Below are 15,904 nucleotides of genomic sequence, written 5' to 3'. Positions count from 1 at the left end.
TTCTTCAAGGGTTATATTCTCCTTCCACTGCCTTTATGGTCTTCTAGTAAGAATGTTTGAGAGCCACTCAGCAGACTTGTGCTTCTCAAAGTGTGGTTTTTAACATGTACCATCTTTTTTTTTTATTGTCAAACTGATATACATACAGAGCGGTTACAGTTTCATACGTTAGGCATTGGATAGATTTCTTGTACTGTTTGTTATCTCCTCCCTCATTCCCCCCTCCCCCTCCCCCTTTCCCTTTCCCCCCATGAGTTGTTCAGTAGATTTACACTAAATAGTTTTGCAAGTATTGCTTTTGTAATTTTTTGTGTTTTTTACCTTGTGTCTCTTGATTTTGGTATTCCCTTTCAGTGTCCTCAGTGTACTCAGATAAGATACAGAGATAGTGCAGGTACAACCACAGAAAGGGGATACAAGAGGATCATCAACAATAGAGGCTCTGGTTTCACATCTCATGTTGAAAGTAATTACAACAGTGATATAACAGTCGTTTCCATAACATGGAGTTCATTTCACTTAGCATCATCTTTTGTGTTCATAAGGTTATAGCTATTGGGCTCTTGTGATCCTCTGCTGTGACTAGCCTAAGCCTGTGCTAATTATACCCTACGAGGGAGACCATAGAGTCCATGTTTCTTTAGGTCTGGCTCACTTCACTTAGTATAATTTTTTCCAAGTCCTTCCATTTCCTTACAAATGGGGCAATGTCATTCTTTCTCATAGAGGCAGAAAATTCCATTGTGTATATGTACCATATTTTCCTGATCCATTTGTCTACTGAGGGGCATCTGGGTTGGTTCCATATTTTAGCTGTGACAAATTGTGCTGCGATGAACATTGTTGTGCTGGTGGCTTTACTGTGATTTTGTTTGTGGTCTTTTGGGTAGATGCCCAAAAGTGAGGCTGCTGGGTCATAGAGGAGCTCTATGCTTAGCCTTCTGAGGAATCTCCATACAGCTTTCCAGAGTGGCTGAACCAGTTTACGTTCCCACCAACAATGAAGTAGGGTTCCCTTTTGGCCATATCCCCTCCAACATTTGTCATTGTTAGTTTTCTTGATATATGACATTCTTACTGGGGTGAGATGGAATCTCAATGTTGTTTTGATTTGCATTTGTTTTATGGCCAGTGATGTAGAGCACTTTTTCATATGTCTCTTGGCCATGCTCATTTCCTCATCGGAGAAGTCTCTTTTAAGTCTTTAGCCCACTTTTTAAGGGGTCTATTGGTTCTTTGTGGCTTTGTTTTGGAAGAATGTAATTTTTTTAGTTCTGCATATATTTTAGATATGAGGCCTTTGTTCATTGTATGGCCGGTAAAGATCTTTTCCCAATCTGTGGGCTTTGTCTTTATCTTGAGAGCTATGTCTTTTGCCCTGCAGAAGCTCTGCAGTTTGATGCAGTCCCAACTGTCCATCTTTTCTTTGATTTGTTGCATTTCTAGGTCTTTGTTAAGGAAGTTTTGCCCTGTGCCAAGGAGCCCAAGTGTTTCTCCTACTCCTTCCTTTAGTGTTTTCAGGGTATCTGTTTTAATTTCGAGGTCTTTGATTCATTTGGAATTGATTTTGGTGCAGGGTGATATATAAGGATCTAGTTGTAGTTTGTTGCATGTGTTGAACCAGCTTTGCCAGTACCATTTGTTAAAGAGGCTGTCTCTTCCATCCTATTTTTTTTAGCTCCTTTATCAAAGATTAAGTAGGCGTAGTTCTGTGGGTTCATTTCTGGGTCTTCAATTCTGTTCCATTGGTCTTCAGGCCTGTTCCGGTGCCAATATCAAGCTCTTTTTATTACTATAGCTTTATAATACAGCTTGAAGTTGGGTATTGTAATTCCTCCAGCACTGTTCTTTCTGCTTAGGATTGTTTTTGCTATTCTGGGTCTTTTATTGTGCCATATAAATTTCTGGATTTCTTCCTCTATTTCATTAAAAAATTGTGTTGGGATATTAATGGGTATTGCATTGAATTTGTAGATCGCCTTTGGCAATATTGCCATTTTGATTATATTAATCCTCCCAATCCAGGAGCATGGGAGGTTTATCCATTTCCTTAGTTCTGCCTTAATTTCGTTTTTCATGTTTTTAAAGTTCTCATCGTAGAGGTCGTCCACTTCTTTGGTTAAGGTTATTCTTAGGTATTTTATGTTTCTTGAGGTTATTGTTAAAGGAGTTGCTTTCCTGGTTTCAGCCTTGGCGTTTGGGTCATTAGCATATAGAAATGCCATTAACATGTACCATCTTGTGCATTTTTGTTAAAAATTTAAAACAAATCAGAACCAGCCCTACTCCTTTCAATCTGACCACTGAAAGTGAAGTCCAAAAGTATTCTAATGAGCTCTTTGGGTGATTCTTATTCTTTGCCAAGGTATGAGAAGCAAAGATGTAAACACATAAATGATTAAAAAGTCCTTGACTATCACTACTAAAGATTTCATTGATCTGCATGTTTGAAAACAGTTGAATAATCGGTTATTTGTGTGGAGAACCTTCAGCTCTTACTGCTATGATTAAATCTCATTTCACCAGCCACACAACAATTATTTACACTCATTGAATTTCAGGGAGTCCATTTTCTGTATCCAATACAACATCCGGGCCTTCATGAATGTCAAACACTGGCCCTGGATGAAACTCTTCTTCAAGATCAAGCCCTTACTAAAGAGTGCAGAGACCGAGAAGGAAATGGCCACCATGAAGGAAGAGTTCCAGAAAACCAAGGATGAGCTCGCCAAGTCAGAGGCAAAAAGAAAGGAACTGGAAGAAAAGATGGTGTCGCTATTAAAAGAAAAAAATGACCTACAGCTCCAAGTTCAAGCTGTAAGTTGAGGGTACCTTCCTGAGTACTACTAATTAGCAAGAAAGTGCTAGAGTTTTAGTCACTAAGGGCTGTGAGCTGATTGTTCAGCTGAATGGAGACACTCATTGTGGACTCAAACACTCCCATGGCCTAAATATTCCTCACTGGCAAATAACTAACTGGCACCAGTAAACAAGGGGGAGGATCTATTCATTATTTTCCATTCATCAAACTACAGGTTGTACAGCTTCTTTTCCCTTTCACAAAGTCTTTAAAAGTGACTTCAACATGATATACTCCCAAATAAAATGTGAAAGGAAAGATAGAATGAAGAGACATGTTTTTGTTGGTTGGTTAGTTTCATTTTTGTTTTAAATAAAAATTCCCATGTGCCCGTAGGTCTTAAATTGCAGTATGGGCACTTGACAAATGGAAGTATTCTACACCATATCTTATTGAATTAACTGTTAATCTCAAAAACTCCTGTGTTTTCCAATCCATATGTATGTAGTCAGTGACCTATCACATTGTACCCAGGTTGCTGTAGTAGCACCTTGGTTGCTCTGTTTTCTCCCAACTCTTATTCACTCAACTACTCACTGCCCACTACTAGGCTAATTATTTTGGAGCTGCTTTCATCAACTTGAAAATGTAATTTATAGAACTGTCTTTCATTTTGATGGAATGGAATTGGTCTGGCATAATTTATTTATGACACGATCATACATTTTTCAGTTAAGATTAGTCTCTGCTGTCATTTAGGCAGTATAATAACTCCTTCCAGTTTACAGATGGAAAAGTAGACATTTTTTTCTGCCTCCACCTCCTGAAAATCTACCCCAAATTATTCTCTCCAGAATTTGTCCTTCATCACTAAATTCACTACATGCTACAAGGAGCAACACCTACAGGAAGACATTCCAGTCACTTATGTACTCAAAGGCTGATATATTTTCCAAGTATCTCTTATTTCCTGCCTGCCCTGTTCTTGTTAAATGGAAACAGTAGGTTGCCAGGCATTTTTTAAATTACTTTTTGCCTCAATGTAGATATAGAGCATCTTATCCATTATCACCCTCCAGAAGGAGAAAGAAAAAATATTTCAGTAGCATCTATGTCTTGAATTCCTCCTGCCAGAATGCGTCTCCATTCTCCTATTTCTCCTTTCCCTGATAAGGTGATTTCTACAAACCCAAATCTTATGCATTTCTCAAGGCCCAATCTGAATATTACTTCTTTGATCAAACCATCTTGTACCAAGTTCTTTCATCTCTGAAGTCACTAATAGTTTTCTACAGTAATTGTAGCTTTTGAGATGCAATTTTGCTAATGTACTGCCAAATATCCTCTTCTAAAGGCGCAGGAAAACAATCAATCTATTCTGGTTCCCTGTATAATGAAAAGATGTGCAAAATAGGTGGTGGTTCAGGAAAAAAAAAGTCTGTAAAGACAGAACTCAGTGAGGACAGGAATCTGAAGGACAATCAAATAAATTTAGACTTTTATTATTGCACTCTTTCAATTTTGATTTTGTTTCCAATTCCAGGAAGCTGAAGGCTTGGCTGATGCAGAGGAGAGATGTGATCAGCTAATCAAAACCAAAATTCAGCTGGAGGCCAAAATCAAAGAGGTCACAGAGAGAGCTGAGGATGAGGAAGAGATCAACGCTGAGCTGACCGCCAAGAAGAGGAAGCTGGAGGATGAGTGCTCAGAACTGAAGAAAGACATCGACGACCTGGAGCTGACACTGGCCAAGGTTGAAAAGGAGAAACATGCCACAGAGAACAAGGTCTGAAACACATTCAGCTGTATATACTACAGTGAGGTTCTGCCACCCAATGGAGTCATTTTCTAACTGAGAACTTTCTTTCTTTACCTTTGTAGGTGAAAAACCTTACAGAAGAGATGGCAGGCCTGGATGAGACCATTGCTAAGCTGACCAAGGAGAAGAAGGCTCTCCAAGAGGCCCACCAGCAGACCCTGGATGACCTTCAGGCAGAGGAGGACAAAGTCAACACCCTGACCAAAGCTAAAATCAAGCTTGAACAACAAGTGGATGATGTAAGTATAGCAGTACCAAGGAAGTTACTTTCTTTTAAAGGAAATGCAGCATTCCTTCCATCTCAACATTCTTAATATTTAGCTTGAAGGGTCCTTGGAGCAAGAAAAGAAACTTCGCATGGACTTAGAAAGGGCAAAGAGGAAGCTTGAAGGTGACTTGAAATTGGCCCAAGAGTCCATAATGGACATTGAAAATGAGAAACAGCAACTTGATGAAAAACTCAAAAAGTAAGTTTGAAAGATTTGCTTATGGATTTTCCTTTCATGTTGGATATGAGCTAAATTGGTGTCCTCCACTACTTTTCTAAAAGGAAAGAGTTTGAAATGAGCAATCTGCAAAGCAAGATTGAAGATGAGCAGGCACTCGGTATTCAATTGCAAAAGAAGATCAAAGAACTGCAAGTAAGTACATGATTTCTACCACTCTAATTCGACAGGAAAAAATGACTGACACAAGAAGCTGAGTTTGTGCTTTCTATTATTTCTAGGCCCGCATTGAGGAGCTGGAGGAGGAAATCGAGGCAGAGCGGGCCTCCAGGGCCAAAGCAGAGAAGCAGCGCTCTGACCTCTCCAGGGAACTGGAGGAGATCAGCGAGAGGCTGGAAGAGGCCGGTGGGGCCACTTCTGCCCAGATCGAGATGAACAAGAAGCGGGAGGCTGAGTTCCAGAAAATGCGCAGGGACCTGGAGGAGGCCACCCTGCAGCATGAAGCCACAGCAGCCACTCTGAGGAAGAAGCATGCAGACAGTGTGGCAGAGCTCGGGGAACAGATTGACAACCTGCAAAGGGTCAAGCAGAAGCTGGAGAAGGAGAAGAGCGAGATGAAGATGGAGATCGATGACCTTGCTAGTAATGTTGACACCATCTCTAAAGCCAAGGTACTACAGAGGAAATTAATATTAATTTCACTAATGTGTCTGCACAGATCACTTTACATACATCAAAGCATTTGTTATTCTCAGCAATACTAGGAAAGCAAACAGGGGAGTCAGTAGTGTTTTTATTATTTCGATATGGCAATTCAGACACCAAGCGCATCAATCCATTGTGTAATTACATGACACAGTCTCAGCTTTCTAACATAAGCCATCCATGTTTCTAGGTGATCAGAGAGAACAGGTTACCCATATTTTCAATTGTGTTGCAAGCAAGTTTTAGGTATTTATAAAGGCAAACAAGCTTCTTTGTGAATATGCTTCCAGAAAATGTGTCAGGTAATTATTATGGGATCAATAAATTAGAATCTAACTTTTCATATTAGTGTTTAATGGAGTTCCATGATCAGTTTCTTATTTTTAAAAGTGAGAACAATTTCTTTCTATATTGTATTATATACAGGATAATTGATTTACTTTGTGTATCAAGTCAAATATTTGCACTTTTTCATTTGGAAAGAAGTCAGAGCTATCACAAAGCTATGGAAAGGTCTTCATATCTTCCTTTCCTTTCCTTTTTTTTTCTCACAGGGCAACCTAGAAAAGATGTGCCGCACTCTAGAGGACCAAGTGAGTGAGCTAAAATCAAAGGAAGAAGAGCAGCAGCGCCTCATCAATGACCTGACAACCCAGAGGGGACGCCTGCAGACTGAATCTGGTATTTCTCCCCTCTTCTACACTGCCTAAGAGTAGGGATGATGTCGTTAAGAATAAATGATTTCGTGATGTGACAGCCTAATAAAAGCAACTGAGAACATTTGTTATTCACTGAAAGGCTGAGACTCACAATCTACATGCAAAGTCATTTTAGGACAACACCGGAGACAAAAATTTCTCTCCGCTAGTTCAAGCACTGTTCCAAAAAGCTCTTGAGTATTTGTTCAGAGAGGGTATACATACTAGGGTCAGGGTCACTCCAGCATGGGTCTAGGGCTTCTGGTTCAGGATATTTTTGTTGTTGTTGTTATTGTTTTGCAATGCTGGGGATTGAACTCAGGGCCTCACACATTCTAGGTGGGTGGTCTATTATTGAGTTATATTTCCTGCCTGTGTTTCTTTTTGAATTTTTTAAAATCATGAACTGAATTTGTGGGTGGGGCAATGGACAGCCTCATGTCTCAAAAGTCTCTGGAACTGGACCTGTGCAGAATTGAACATTTTAGCTTCCTTCCTTGACAGCTCCCATGGAATTTTGCACAATATCATATTAGCCTAAAAGACAATGAAGTCTAGTGACAATGAAGATGAAAAAAATAGGCTCTATTTATTAACCTAAGCTAGATTTATTCATTTGGACTAATGTAAATATCACCTCAGAAAACAGAAATTTGGCATTCAGCTCAAAGATGTCAATACAAAATTCAAATGTTGGTGCTCCTAATTTGGAAGGAAAAGAGCTAAACTCATTTCTAACACAGGTATGAAGAGTTCTTTTCTTAGAAAAAATTGCCATTTGTTTTGTCTAACAGGTGAGTTTTCACGCCAGCTTGATGAAAAAGAAGCTCTAGTGTCTCAGTTATCAAGGGGTAAACAAGCATTTACTCAACAGATTGAGGAACTAAAGAGGCAACTTGAAGAGGAAGTAAAGGTGACTATGATTTCATGACTGATTGCTATTATTATTTTGTCCCATGAGTTGACTGCAAATGAACCCAGTTACACCAACCTTTAAAGGGTTTTGAAACCTAACCATTAAACATTTAGATATCCTGTAAGATGAAGGTATAATTATCATTGCAGGCCAAGAACGCCCTGGCCCACGCCCTGCAGTCCTCCCGCCATGACTGCGACCTGCTTCGGGAGCAGTATGAGGAGGAGCAGGAATCCAAGGCAGAGCTGCAGAGGGCACTGTCCAAGGCCAACAGTGAGGTTGCTCAGTGGAGGACCAAATATGAGACAGATGCCATCCAGCGCACAGAGGAGCTGGAGGAGGCCAAGTATGTGCATAGTTTTGACAGACTATGTAAACAACTTTGCGTATTCAGTGAATGAGTCCACCAATGCTCACTAAGTAGCTTCTATTCCAATCATTATCAGGCAATGAGAAAAATTCCTGAAGAAGAACAAACATGACTCTTGTCCTACTTGCCTAAAATTAGTTAAGGAAACAGAGTAACAAACGATTACAAATTGCAAAGCTTAGGTTGCTCATCAAGTTCACTAAGCCCATTTGGGGTTCTCCATTTACTCTTCCTTCTGCCTGGAATACGCTCCCTGAAAGTCTCTCTAGCTTTCTCTGACTTCTTTCAGATCTTGACTCAAATGCTAACTCCTTAGGGAGGCCTTCTTGGAATGCCTATGGGAATTACCTACTATTTACTCTATTAAAAAAATCTTTGCCTCATTTACATCTGCAAGGTGTTATTGCTCATTTGTTTTAACGTTCATGAAGCAGGAAAGTTTTTCTCTGGTTCAAGACACTAATATGAAGTTTCTAATACTCTTCAGTGAGGTAATAGTTTGTAAGTCTTATTATGATTACTTCCTGAAAACTCCTGTTAATCTCCAGGAAGAAGCTGGCCCAGCGTCTGCAGGCTGCTGAGGAGCATGTTGAAGCTGTGAACGCCAAATGTGCTTCCCTGGAGAAGACAAAGCAGCGGCTGCAGAATGAAGTGGAGGATCTCATGCTTGATGTGGAGAGAACTAACGCAGCTTGTGCAGCCTTGGACAAAAAGCAAAGGAACTTTGATAAGGTTATTCTTGCAGCAGATCCTTTCCACAGAGTTTTCTACTGTCCTTTACAGTAGGTAACTGCTCTTGGCTTTTCAGATCCTGGCAGAATGGAAGCAGAAATATGAGGAAACACATGCTGAACTTGAAGCCTCTCAGAAGGAGGCCCGCTCGCTGGGCACTGAGCTGTTTAAGATGAAGAATGCCTATGAGGAATCCTTGGACCACCTAGAAACTCTGAAGCGAGAGAACAAAAACTTACAGCGTGAGGCTCCTTCACTTTGAATAACAATCATGATTTGGAGGGATCTCTATTTTATGCTATAGATTTAACCAGATTCTTAACCTATGTTTACTCAAACAATAGAGGAGATTTCAGACCTCACAGAACAAATTGCTGAAGGAGGGAAACGTATCCATGAACTGGAGAAAATAAAGAAACAAGTAGAACAGGAGAAGTGTGAACTTCAGGCTGCTTTAGAAGAAGCTGAGGTACAGATCAAATTGTGCATTATAAAACAAAGCACTCAGAAAGAATTTAAGTCTATCTGCAGATTGGGAAAAAAGATGTGCAGTAAAAAAATTATCAGTGGGCAGAAAACCTGCAGGATTTTCTTGCTAATGTTGTTTCTTGCTGTCATTAAGGCATCTCTTGAACATGAAGAGGGAAAGATCCTACGCATCCAGCTTGAGCTGAACCAAGTCAAGTCTGAAATTGACAGGAAAATTGCTGAGAAGGATGAGGAAATTGACCAGCTGAAGAGAAATCACATCAGAGTGGTGGAGTCCATGCAGAGCACACTGGATGCTGAGATCAGGAGCAGAAATGATGCCATCAGGATCAAGAAGAAAATGGAGGGAGACCTCAATGAAATGGAAATCCAGCTCAACCACTCCAACCGCATGGCTGCTGAGGCCCTGAGGAACTACAGGAACACACAAGGCATCCTCAAGGTAAATGGCTCCAAGAGAGGCTGGTCCCAGGGAGACTGGGGTGACTCAGGCTGAGAGCTTGGTGTCTCATTGGTCTTTCCTTCCACAGGACACGCAGCTGCACCTGGACGATGCTCTCCGGGGCCAGGAGGACCTGAAGGAGCAGCTGGCCATGGTGGAGCGCAGAGCCAACCTGCTGCAGGCTGAGATTGAGGAGCTGCGGGCCACGCTGGAGCAGACAGAGAGGAGCAGGAAAATTGCAGAGCAGGAGCTCCTGGATGCCAGTGAGCGTGTTCAGCTCCTCCACACCCAGGTGAGCAGAATTATAAGAGATACAAAGAAATAAAGATAAAATTCTTGAGCATATCTTAGTGATACTTGGAAATTTTATTGTGTCTTATAGATTTTTGTTTAAAACATTTATTTTTAGATGAACAATATTTTTGTTCATCTGAACTATATAACATATAGATTTAACATTAAAAGTATGCTGCTAACTCAGATTATTTATAGAACTAAGAGGGATGCTAGTAATTGTATGTGGTGGTGTGTAGGTATCGGTGTGCATACACTTTCATGCCAGGACTGGGGCTTGAACTCAGGGCATCTCAGTCTTCTTTAGGTTTTTCTCACAAGATTGGCACTCTACCACTTGAAAAACTTCTCTACTATTGTCTTTTTGATAGTTTGCTGGGTATTAGAGTCTTTCTTGTTTGTCAGATGGAGCTAGCTTCAAACCTCAATCCTTCAATCTCAGTTTCTTAAGTAGCTACAATTACAGGCATGGGGGATACTAATAATTTAATTTACAAGTTCTTTAGAACATCAGAAACACTAATTTTTCTATTGTACACTTAATATTGTTAAATTCGATATTTTACCCAGAACACCAGCCTGATCAACACCAAGAAGAAGTTGGAGACTGACATCTCCCAAATCCAGGGAGAGATGGAGGACATTGTGCAGGAAGCCCGCAATGCAGAGGAGAAGGCCAAGAAGGCCATCACTGATGTGAGCAGAGGGCAAGAGGGTGGTGGGCAAACCTGAATCCTGCTGTGCTCTTGGCTCTTAACTTTGTCTTACTGCTCACTAGGCCGCCATGATGGCCGAGGAGCTGAAGAAGGAGCAGGACACCAGCGCCCACCTGGAACGGATGAAGAAGAACATGGAGCAGACTGTAAAGGACCTGCAACTCCGTCTTGATGAGGCTGAGCAGCTGGCACTGAAAGGTGGCAAGAAGCAGATCCAAAAACTGGAGGCCAGGGTGGGTGTTCAATGTCTGTTTCCATCTACTTCCAGTGCCAGGTTGGATCAAAGTTCTGAAGGTTTACCTGTTTGCAGGTGCGTGAACTGGAAGGTGAGGTTGAGAGTGAGCAAAAACGCAACGTCGAGGCGGTCAAAGGTCTGCGCAAACACGAAAGGCGAGTAAAGGAACTCACTTACCAGGTACATCCATGGTTCTTATTAGTTAAGCATCCTTCTAAATGTATGTGAACTCCTCGTGGACATGTGCTTAAGAAGTAAAGCTCTGTGGTTTATATGGTGTTTCAGACTGAAGAAGATAGGAAAAATATCCTCAGGCTTCAGGATTTGGTGGATAAACTTCAAGCCAAAGTGAAATCTTACAAGAGACAAGCTGAGGAAGCTGTAAGTATACTTGAGGACAAGCAACAAAAAGTCCTTAAATACTAATTATATTTACTATTTCATGAAAATAGTGTACTTAAAACTTTTGTACCTTTTTGTACTTACTGCTTATCAATTATAACATCCATTGCATGATTTTAAAAGTAAACTGTCAATCTTCAAAAAGAATCTCAAAAAATTTAAAACCAGAAATAATATAGGTTCAATACTCTGATCATAGTGAGATAAAGTGATACTGAGATGGGAAAACATAGACAAAAATGTCTAGGCACCTAAATGTAAAAACAGAACTTTTGTCAACTCTTGGACTTTTGTAAACTCTTAAAAGTATAATTAATAACTATTAATTATAAATAAAATTACTTTTTATAAAACTACTACTTTTATAAAACTGTGGGTGGTAATCAAATCTGTTCTTCGAGGCTAGTTCATTGTTTTATTTGCTTTCACTATGAATTAAAATAAAATAAATGAAAAACTGATAGCTCAATTCAGAAATTATAAATAAACAAGAAAAACTGGGAGAAGAACAGTTAAAAAATAAAAGTAGAAATGGAGTGAGGCATTAGTGTTTCACACCTGTAATCCTAGCTATTCAAGAATCTGAGAGCAGGACTGAGATTTGAGGTCAGCCAGGTAGGAAGAATTTAAGGGACTCCATTTTTTGTTTTGTTTTGTAACTATTCTCATGATGAATTTTATTTTTTTCTAAAAATGTTTTCATGAATTGTTACATTGACTATTATTTTGATTAAATGTTGCAACTTTATCACAAGACTTATAAAATTAATTTATTATAACAGCATAGGTGAGCTAAAAGGAAGACAATATCATAAGAAAGGGAGTTTAGAATTAGTCTGATTTATATTTTGAACAGTTTTCATGAGAAAATAGCATCAGATCTTTCATTTGGCAGTAAGCAAATAATATAAAGTTAATTTGTTATTAACAACAAAAACATATCTAATACGTATCTTAAGGGACTCCATTTCTATAGTGACCGGCAAAAAGCCAGGCTAGAGGCATGACTCAATGGTAAAATGTAAGCTGAGTAAGTATGAGGCCCTCAGTTCAAACTTCTGTAGTATAAAAATAAAAAAAGAAGGGGCTGGGGATATAGCCTAGTGGCAAGAGTGCCTGCCTCGGATACACGAGGCCCTAGGTTCGATTCCCCAGCACCACATATACAGAAAACGGCCAGAAGCGGCGCTGTGGCTCAAGTGGCAGAGTGCTAGCCTTGAGCGGGAAGAAGCCAGGGACAGTGCTCAGGCCCTGAGTCCAAGGCCCAGGACTGGCCAAAAAAAAAAAAGAAAATAAAAAAAAGAAAAAAAGAAAGCAAAAGAATGGTAGAAATGATTAAAATATATTTTCTCATTTGAATATTTCAATACTATATAATAACTTCTGGAAACATAAAACAAATATAAGTAATTTGAAATAAGAAAATAGATGAACTTAGTTTTTTACTTTTTTCCTTTTTGTGCCAGTACTGAGGCTTGAACTCAGAACCCGAGTACTGCTCAAGACAAGCATTCTAACACTTCAGCCACAGCTCCTCTTTCTGGAATAGAAACAACATTAGGAATGAAAGAGAATATATCACACAGATAGAATATTATTTTTAATGTGCCATATAAACCTATTGAAAAAAGTTGTAATCCTGAAAAAATGGCTGCTTTTTGTATGAGAACATGAATTACCAAGTTGGATGAATAAGTTATTTCAGAATTACTTTTGAAAATAGAGCAGATCCAATTGGGTCTTTCAAAGTTTCAAGGAACAGATAATCCTTCAGCTATGTAAGCTGTTCCCAAGCATGAGAAAAGATGGTGAGCTTTCCAAATCATGTAAGAAGCTGGCATAACCCTCCTACCAAAACCTGTCCAGCAGAGTACAGAGGGAAGGGAATAAAGGCAGCCCTACTCATGAGTGTAGTTACAGCATAGGGAAATTACTAAGTGGTAAAACCATTACTTTATTAAAAGAATTCTCTGTCAGTAACTAAATAAGCTTACCTCTTATGATGTAAGAATTACTTTTTATGAGGGGAATCTGTCAGTACAATCATTATATCTAAAGCATTAAGAAACAGTGGCCATTTTGTGATATGTAATAAAATGCAGCATTAATTTTAACATTTATTTTATTTTAAAAATATTTCTTGACTTTAATCACTGCTCATTTCATGACTTAGGTTTTTTTTCCAATGATTTTATTTGTATTTTTGGTTTATGTGGTACTGAGGAATTGAACCCAGGGCCTCATGCATATTAGGCAAGCAATCTACACCACTAAGCCACATACCCAGCCCTTATTTCAACTTTTAAAGGTTATTATTAGGGCTGGGAATATGGCCTAATGGCCATAAATGAGGCCCTGGGTTCGATCAGCACCACTTATATAGAAAATGGCCAGAAGTGGCGCTGTGGCTCAAGAGGCAGAGTGCTAGCCTTGAGCAAAAAGAAGCCAGGGACAGTGCTCAGGCCCTGAGTCCAAGGCCCAGGACTGGCAAAAAAAAAAATTATAAATAAATAAAGGTTATTATTAAACTTATCATAACTCTAGTAACAGTCATTTAACAGGAAGAATCAACAAGCTCAACTTTAATATTTTGGCCATCTTTTCAGACTTTATACATTTCCTTGCTTTGTCATGGCACATATCGTTAAGGTATTTTAGGAATGATTGTGCCCCAATTATACTTAATTTCAATAAATAATGTTTAGGAGATAGTAAGATTTGGCTTATATGTAGATGCCAAGTCCAGTCTTCTCACAGGTCTACAGAGTCAAGAAAGATGTATAGCATAGTTTTATACAATTTCTTTTTTATCCTCAGGAGGAACAGTCCAACACAAACCTATCTAAATTCCGCAAGATCCAACATGAACTGGAAGAAGCTGAGGAGCGGGCGGACATCGCAGAGTCCCAAGTCAACAAACTGCGTGTAAAGAGCCGGGAAGTTCACACAAAAATCATAAGCGAAGAGTGATCAATTATGGATGCTATGGAATGACTGAAGAGAGGCACAAAATGTGAAGTCTTTGGTCATTTCCCACTGTAACTTTGTGTATTCTACCCTATTCTTGCACAGGAAATAAAGAACACACATTTCTTTCCAAATAATTATCATAGGCTGGTCTAGTCTTTTCTCTTTCCTAAAGCCATGTTTGCCATTGCTTGAATAACCTTGAATAATCTCAAGGTTATTAAACTTCATTCAACCTGCCATTAGAATGCATCTGTGTCTATATTTATCTTAGATCTACTGCAATACTTTAAGATTACAAAAGTGTCACTCATTGGGGAAACTTGTTCTGATGAACAGGAATCTGGAGGTCATTTTTATTTCTTTCTAATTTTTGCTTATACCAGGATTCAGTAAAATCCTAGAAAGCTTCTGTGTCCCTTAACATGAACATAATTTTCCAGGGATGGGTAAAAGATGGCATTAGCTATATTTTCACACATGTAATTCAGACTGACTCAAGTCATTGATTCTCCTTGCTTCAAAACAGTTCTCAAGTAAACAAACAGCCAGGCACTAGTGGCTCATGCCTGCAATCCTAGCTACTCAAGAGGCTGAGATCTGAGGATCATGTTTCAAAGCTAGCTGAGGCAGAAAAGTCTATGAAACTATCTCCAATTAGCCAATGGAAAACCAAAAGTGCAATTGAGCTGTAGCTCAAATAGTAAAGCGCGAGCCTTAAGCAGATGCCTGAGTTCAAGCCCCCATGACCAACCAGAAAACAAAATAACAACAAAAATATAGCAAAAACAAATGTATTCTTCACTAGTCCATGAAAATTTTCCTTAATAGTCATACTAGCACATCTTGCACATATTGATGGCATGTGAATTGGGTAATAGATCTGACACGAGCACAATGTGACCCTATTCCTTCTGAAAGTTACAAAATGCCTGTCAAATCTGGGGACACAGAAGATATTATTTTACATAGCATAGTGTAACAGCAATGGCCTATTGTGTTGTGTTTCCAGACTTTATAGCCTTTAGTATGATCATGTGAAGAGTCAAAAACCTATGGCTAAAAGTATCAATAAAATGCAAATCTCAAAGTAAACAGTAATTCCAGTAAATACAAACAGAATGACGAATTTGGTACAAAAAGTCAACATGGTAGTTCTGTACATTATTCAAGAGAAGTTTTCCTAGGCCATGAAGATTTTAAACTGGATGCAACTGATATGCACAGCAAAAATATAATCTTCCTGAAGAGTATTAAGGAAAAGCTAAATGCTAACTGCCCATCTGAATAGAGAGAAAGAGTAGCTTGGTCTAAATGGCCCTGTGAGAATGATTTAAATGATGCAGGGGCATTTTAACAGGTAAGTTGGATTCCCAATCTCACACCAACCTTTGGCAGTGTGGGGAATCACTCTTTGCACTGTATTGTCCTATCTTTTTGTTTTGTTTACCTATCACTTGTTAGTGTATGAAGTCTTGTAATTTGGTAGTGATGACCAAAAAATAAGGTCTTACTTTCTATTTATTAAAAAGTGTGTCCAGAGAAAAACATGTCTCTCTAGAAAAATCTCATTAAACCCTATTATTCAGGTCTCTTCCTGAGAATCATTACCTACATTTTACCGATGCCCAATAAAGTAGCAGATATGTAAGAAAGCAAAATGATGTATCAATAGTAGCAAAGGAAGCTAAGAGTAAGCGAAAGTCCCTCTTGGATCCTCTGAAAGACCCTTCCTGATCACTTTAACCAAGGAGCAGTGAACATGTTGGATTGCAAGTCAAGGACCGGAATGTAGACTGCTGTGTGATTTGTGTAGAGACTCCTCTATTCATTGACACTCAGTCGTTTATCAGTAAAGTGAGAAATAATATTA

General features: G+C 39.1%; 1 protein-coding gene across 1 annotated transcript in view; it reads left to right on the top strand.

Moving 5' to 3' along the window:
• LOC125366191 (myosin-2) overlaps window positions 1–14,169 on the top strand; it is a 30,170-nt gene extending 16,001 nt beyond the window's left edge. Inside the window, exons 21-39 of the mRNA XM_048366690.1 lie at window positions 2,562–2,817; window positions 4,344–4,586; window positions 4,682–4,858; window positions 4,941–5,086; window positions 5,170–5,260; window positions 5,347–5,736; window positions 6,325–6,451; window positions 7,263–7,381; window positions 7,534–7,730; window positions 8,303–8,486; window positions 8,563–8,728; window positions 8,831–8,955; window positions 9,109–9,417; window positions 9,506–9,709; window positions 10,282–10,407; window positions 10,490–10,660; window positions 10,738–10,842; window positions 10,948–11,043; window positions 13,882–14,169. Of these exons, the coding sequence (XP_048222647.1) occupies window positions 2,562–2,817; window positions 4,344–4,586; window positions 4,682–4,858; window positions 4,941–5,086; window positions 5,170–5,260; window positions 5,347–5,736; window positions 6,325–6,451; window positions 7,263–7,381; window positions 7,534–7,730; window positions 8,303–8,486; window positions 8,563–8,728; window positions 8,831–8,955; window positions 9,109–9,417; window positions 9,506–9,709; window positions 10,282–10,407; window positions 10,490–10,660; window positions 10,738–10,842; window positions 10,948–11,043; window positions 13,882–14,034 (3,385 nt within the window). The 3' untranslated portion in view covers window positions 14,035–14,169. The remainder of the gene's footprint in view (window positions 1–2,561; window positions 2,818–4,343; window positions 4,587–4,681; window positions 4,859–4,940; window positions 5,087–5,169; window positions 5,261–5,346; window positions 5,737–6,324; window positions 6,452–7,262; window positions 7,382–7,533; window positions 7,731–8,302; window positions 8,487–8,562; window positions 8,729–8,830; window positions 8,956–9,108; window positions 9,418–9,505; window positions 9,710–10,281; window positions 10,408–10,489; window positions 10,661–10,737; window positions 10,843–10,947; window positions 11,044–13,881) is intronic.
• The last annotated feature ends 1,735 nt before the right edge of the window (window positions 14,170–15,904 follow it).

Source organism: Perognathus longimembris, chromosome 17 (assembly GCF_023159225.1).
Source record: "Perognathus longimembris pacificus isolate PPM17 chromosome 17, ASM2315922v1, whole genome shotgun sequence".
Taxonomy (NCBI): Eukaryota; Metazoa; Chordata; class Mammalia; order Rodentia; family Heteromyidae; genus Perognathus; species Perognathus longimembris.
Note: the sequence above shows the minus strand (reverse complement) of the source record. Positions and strands in the feature narration are given on the sequence as shown.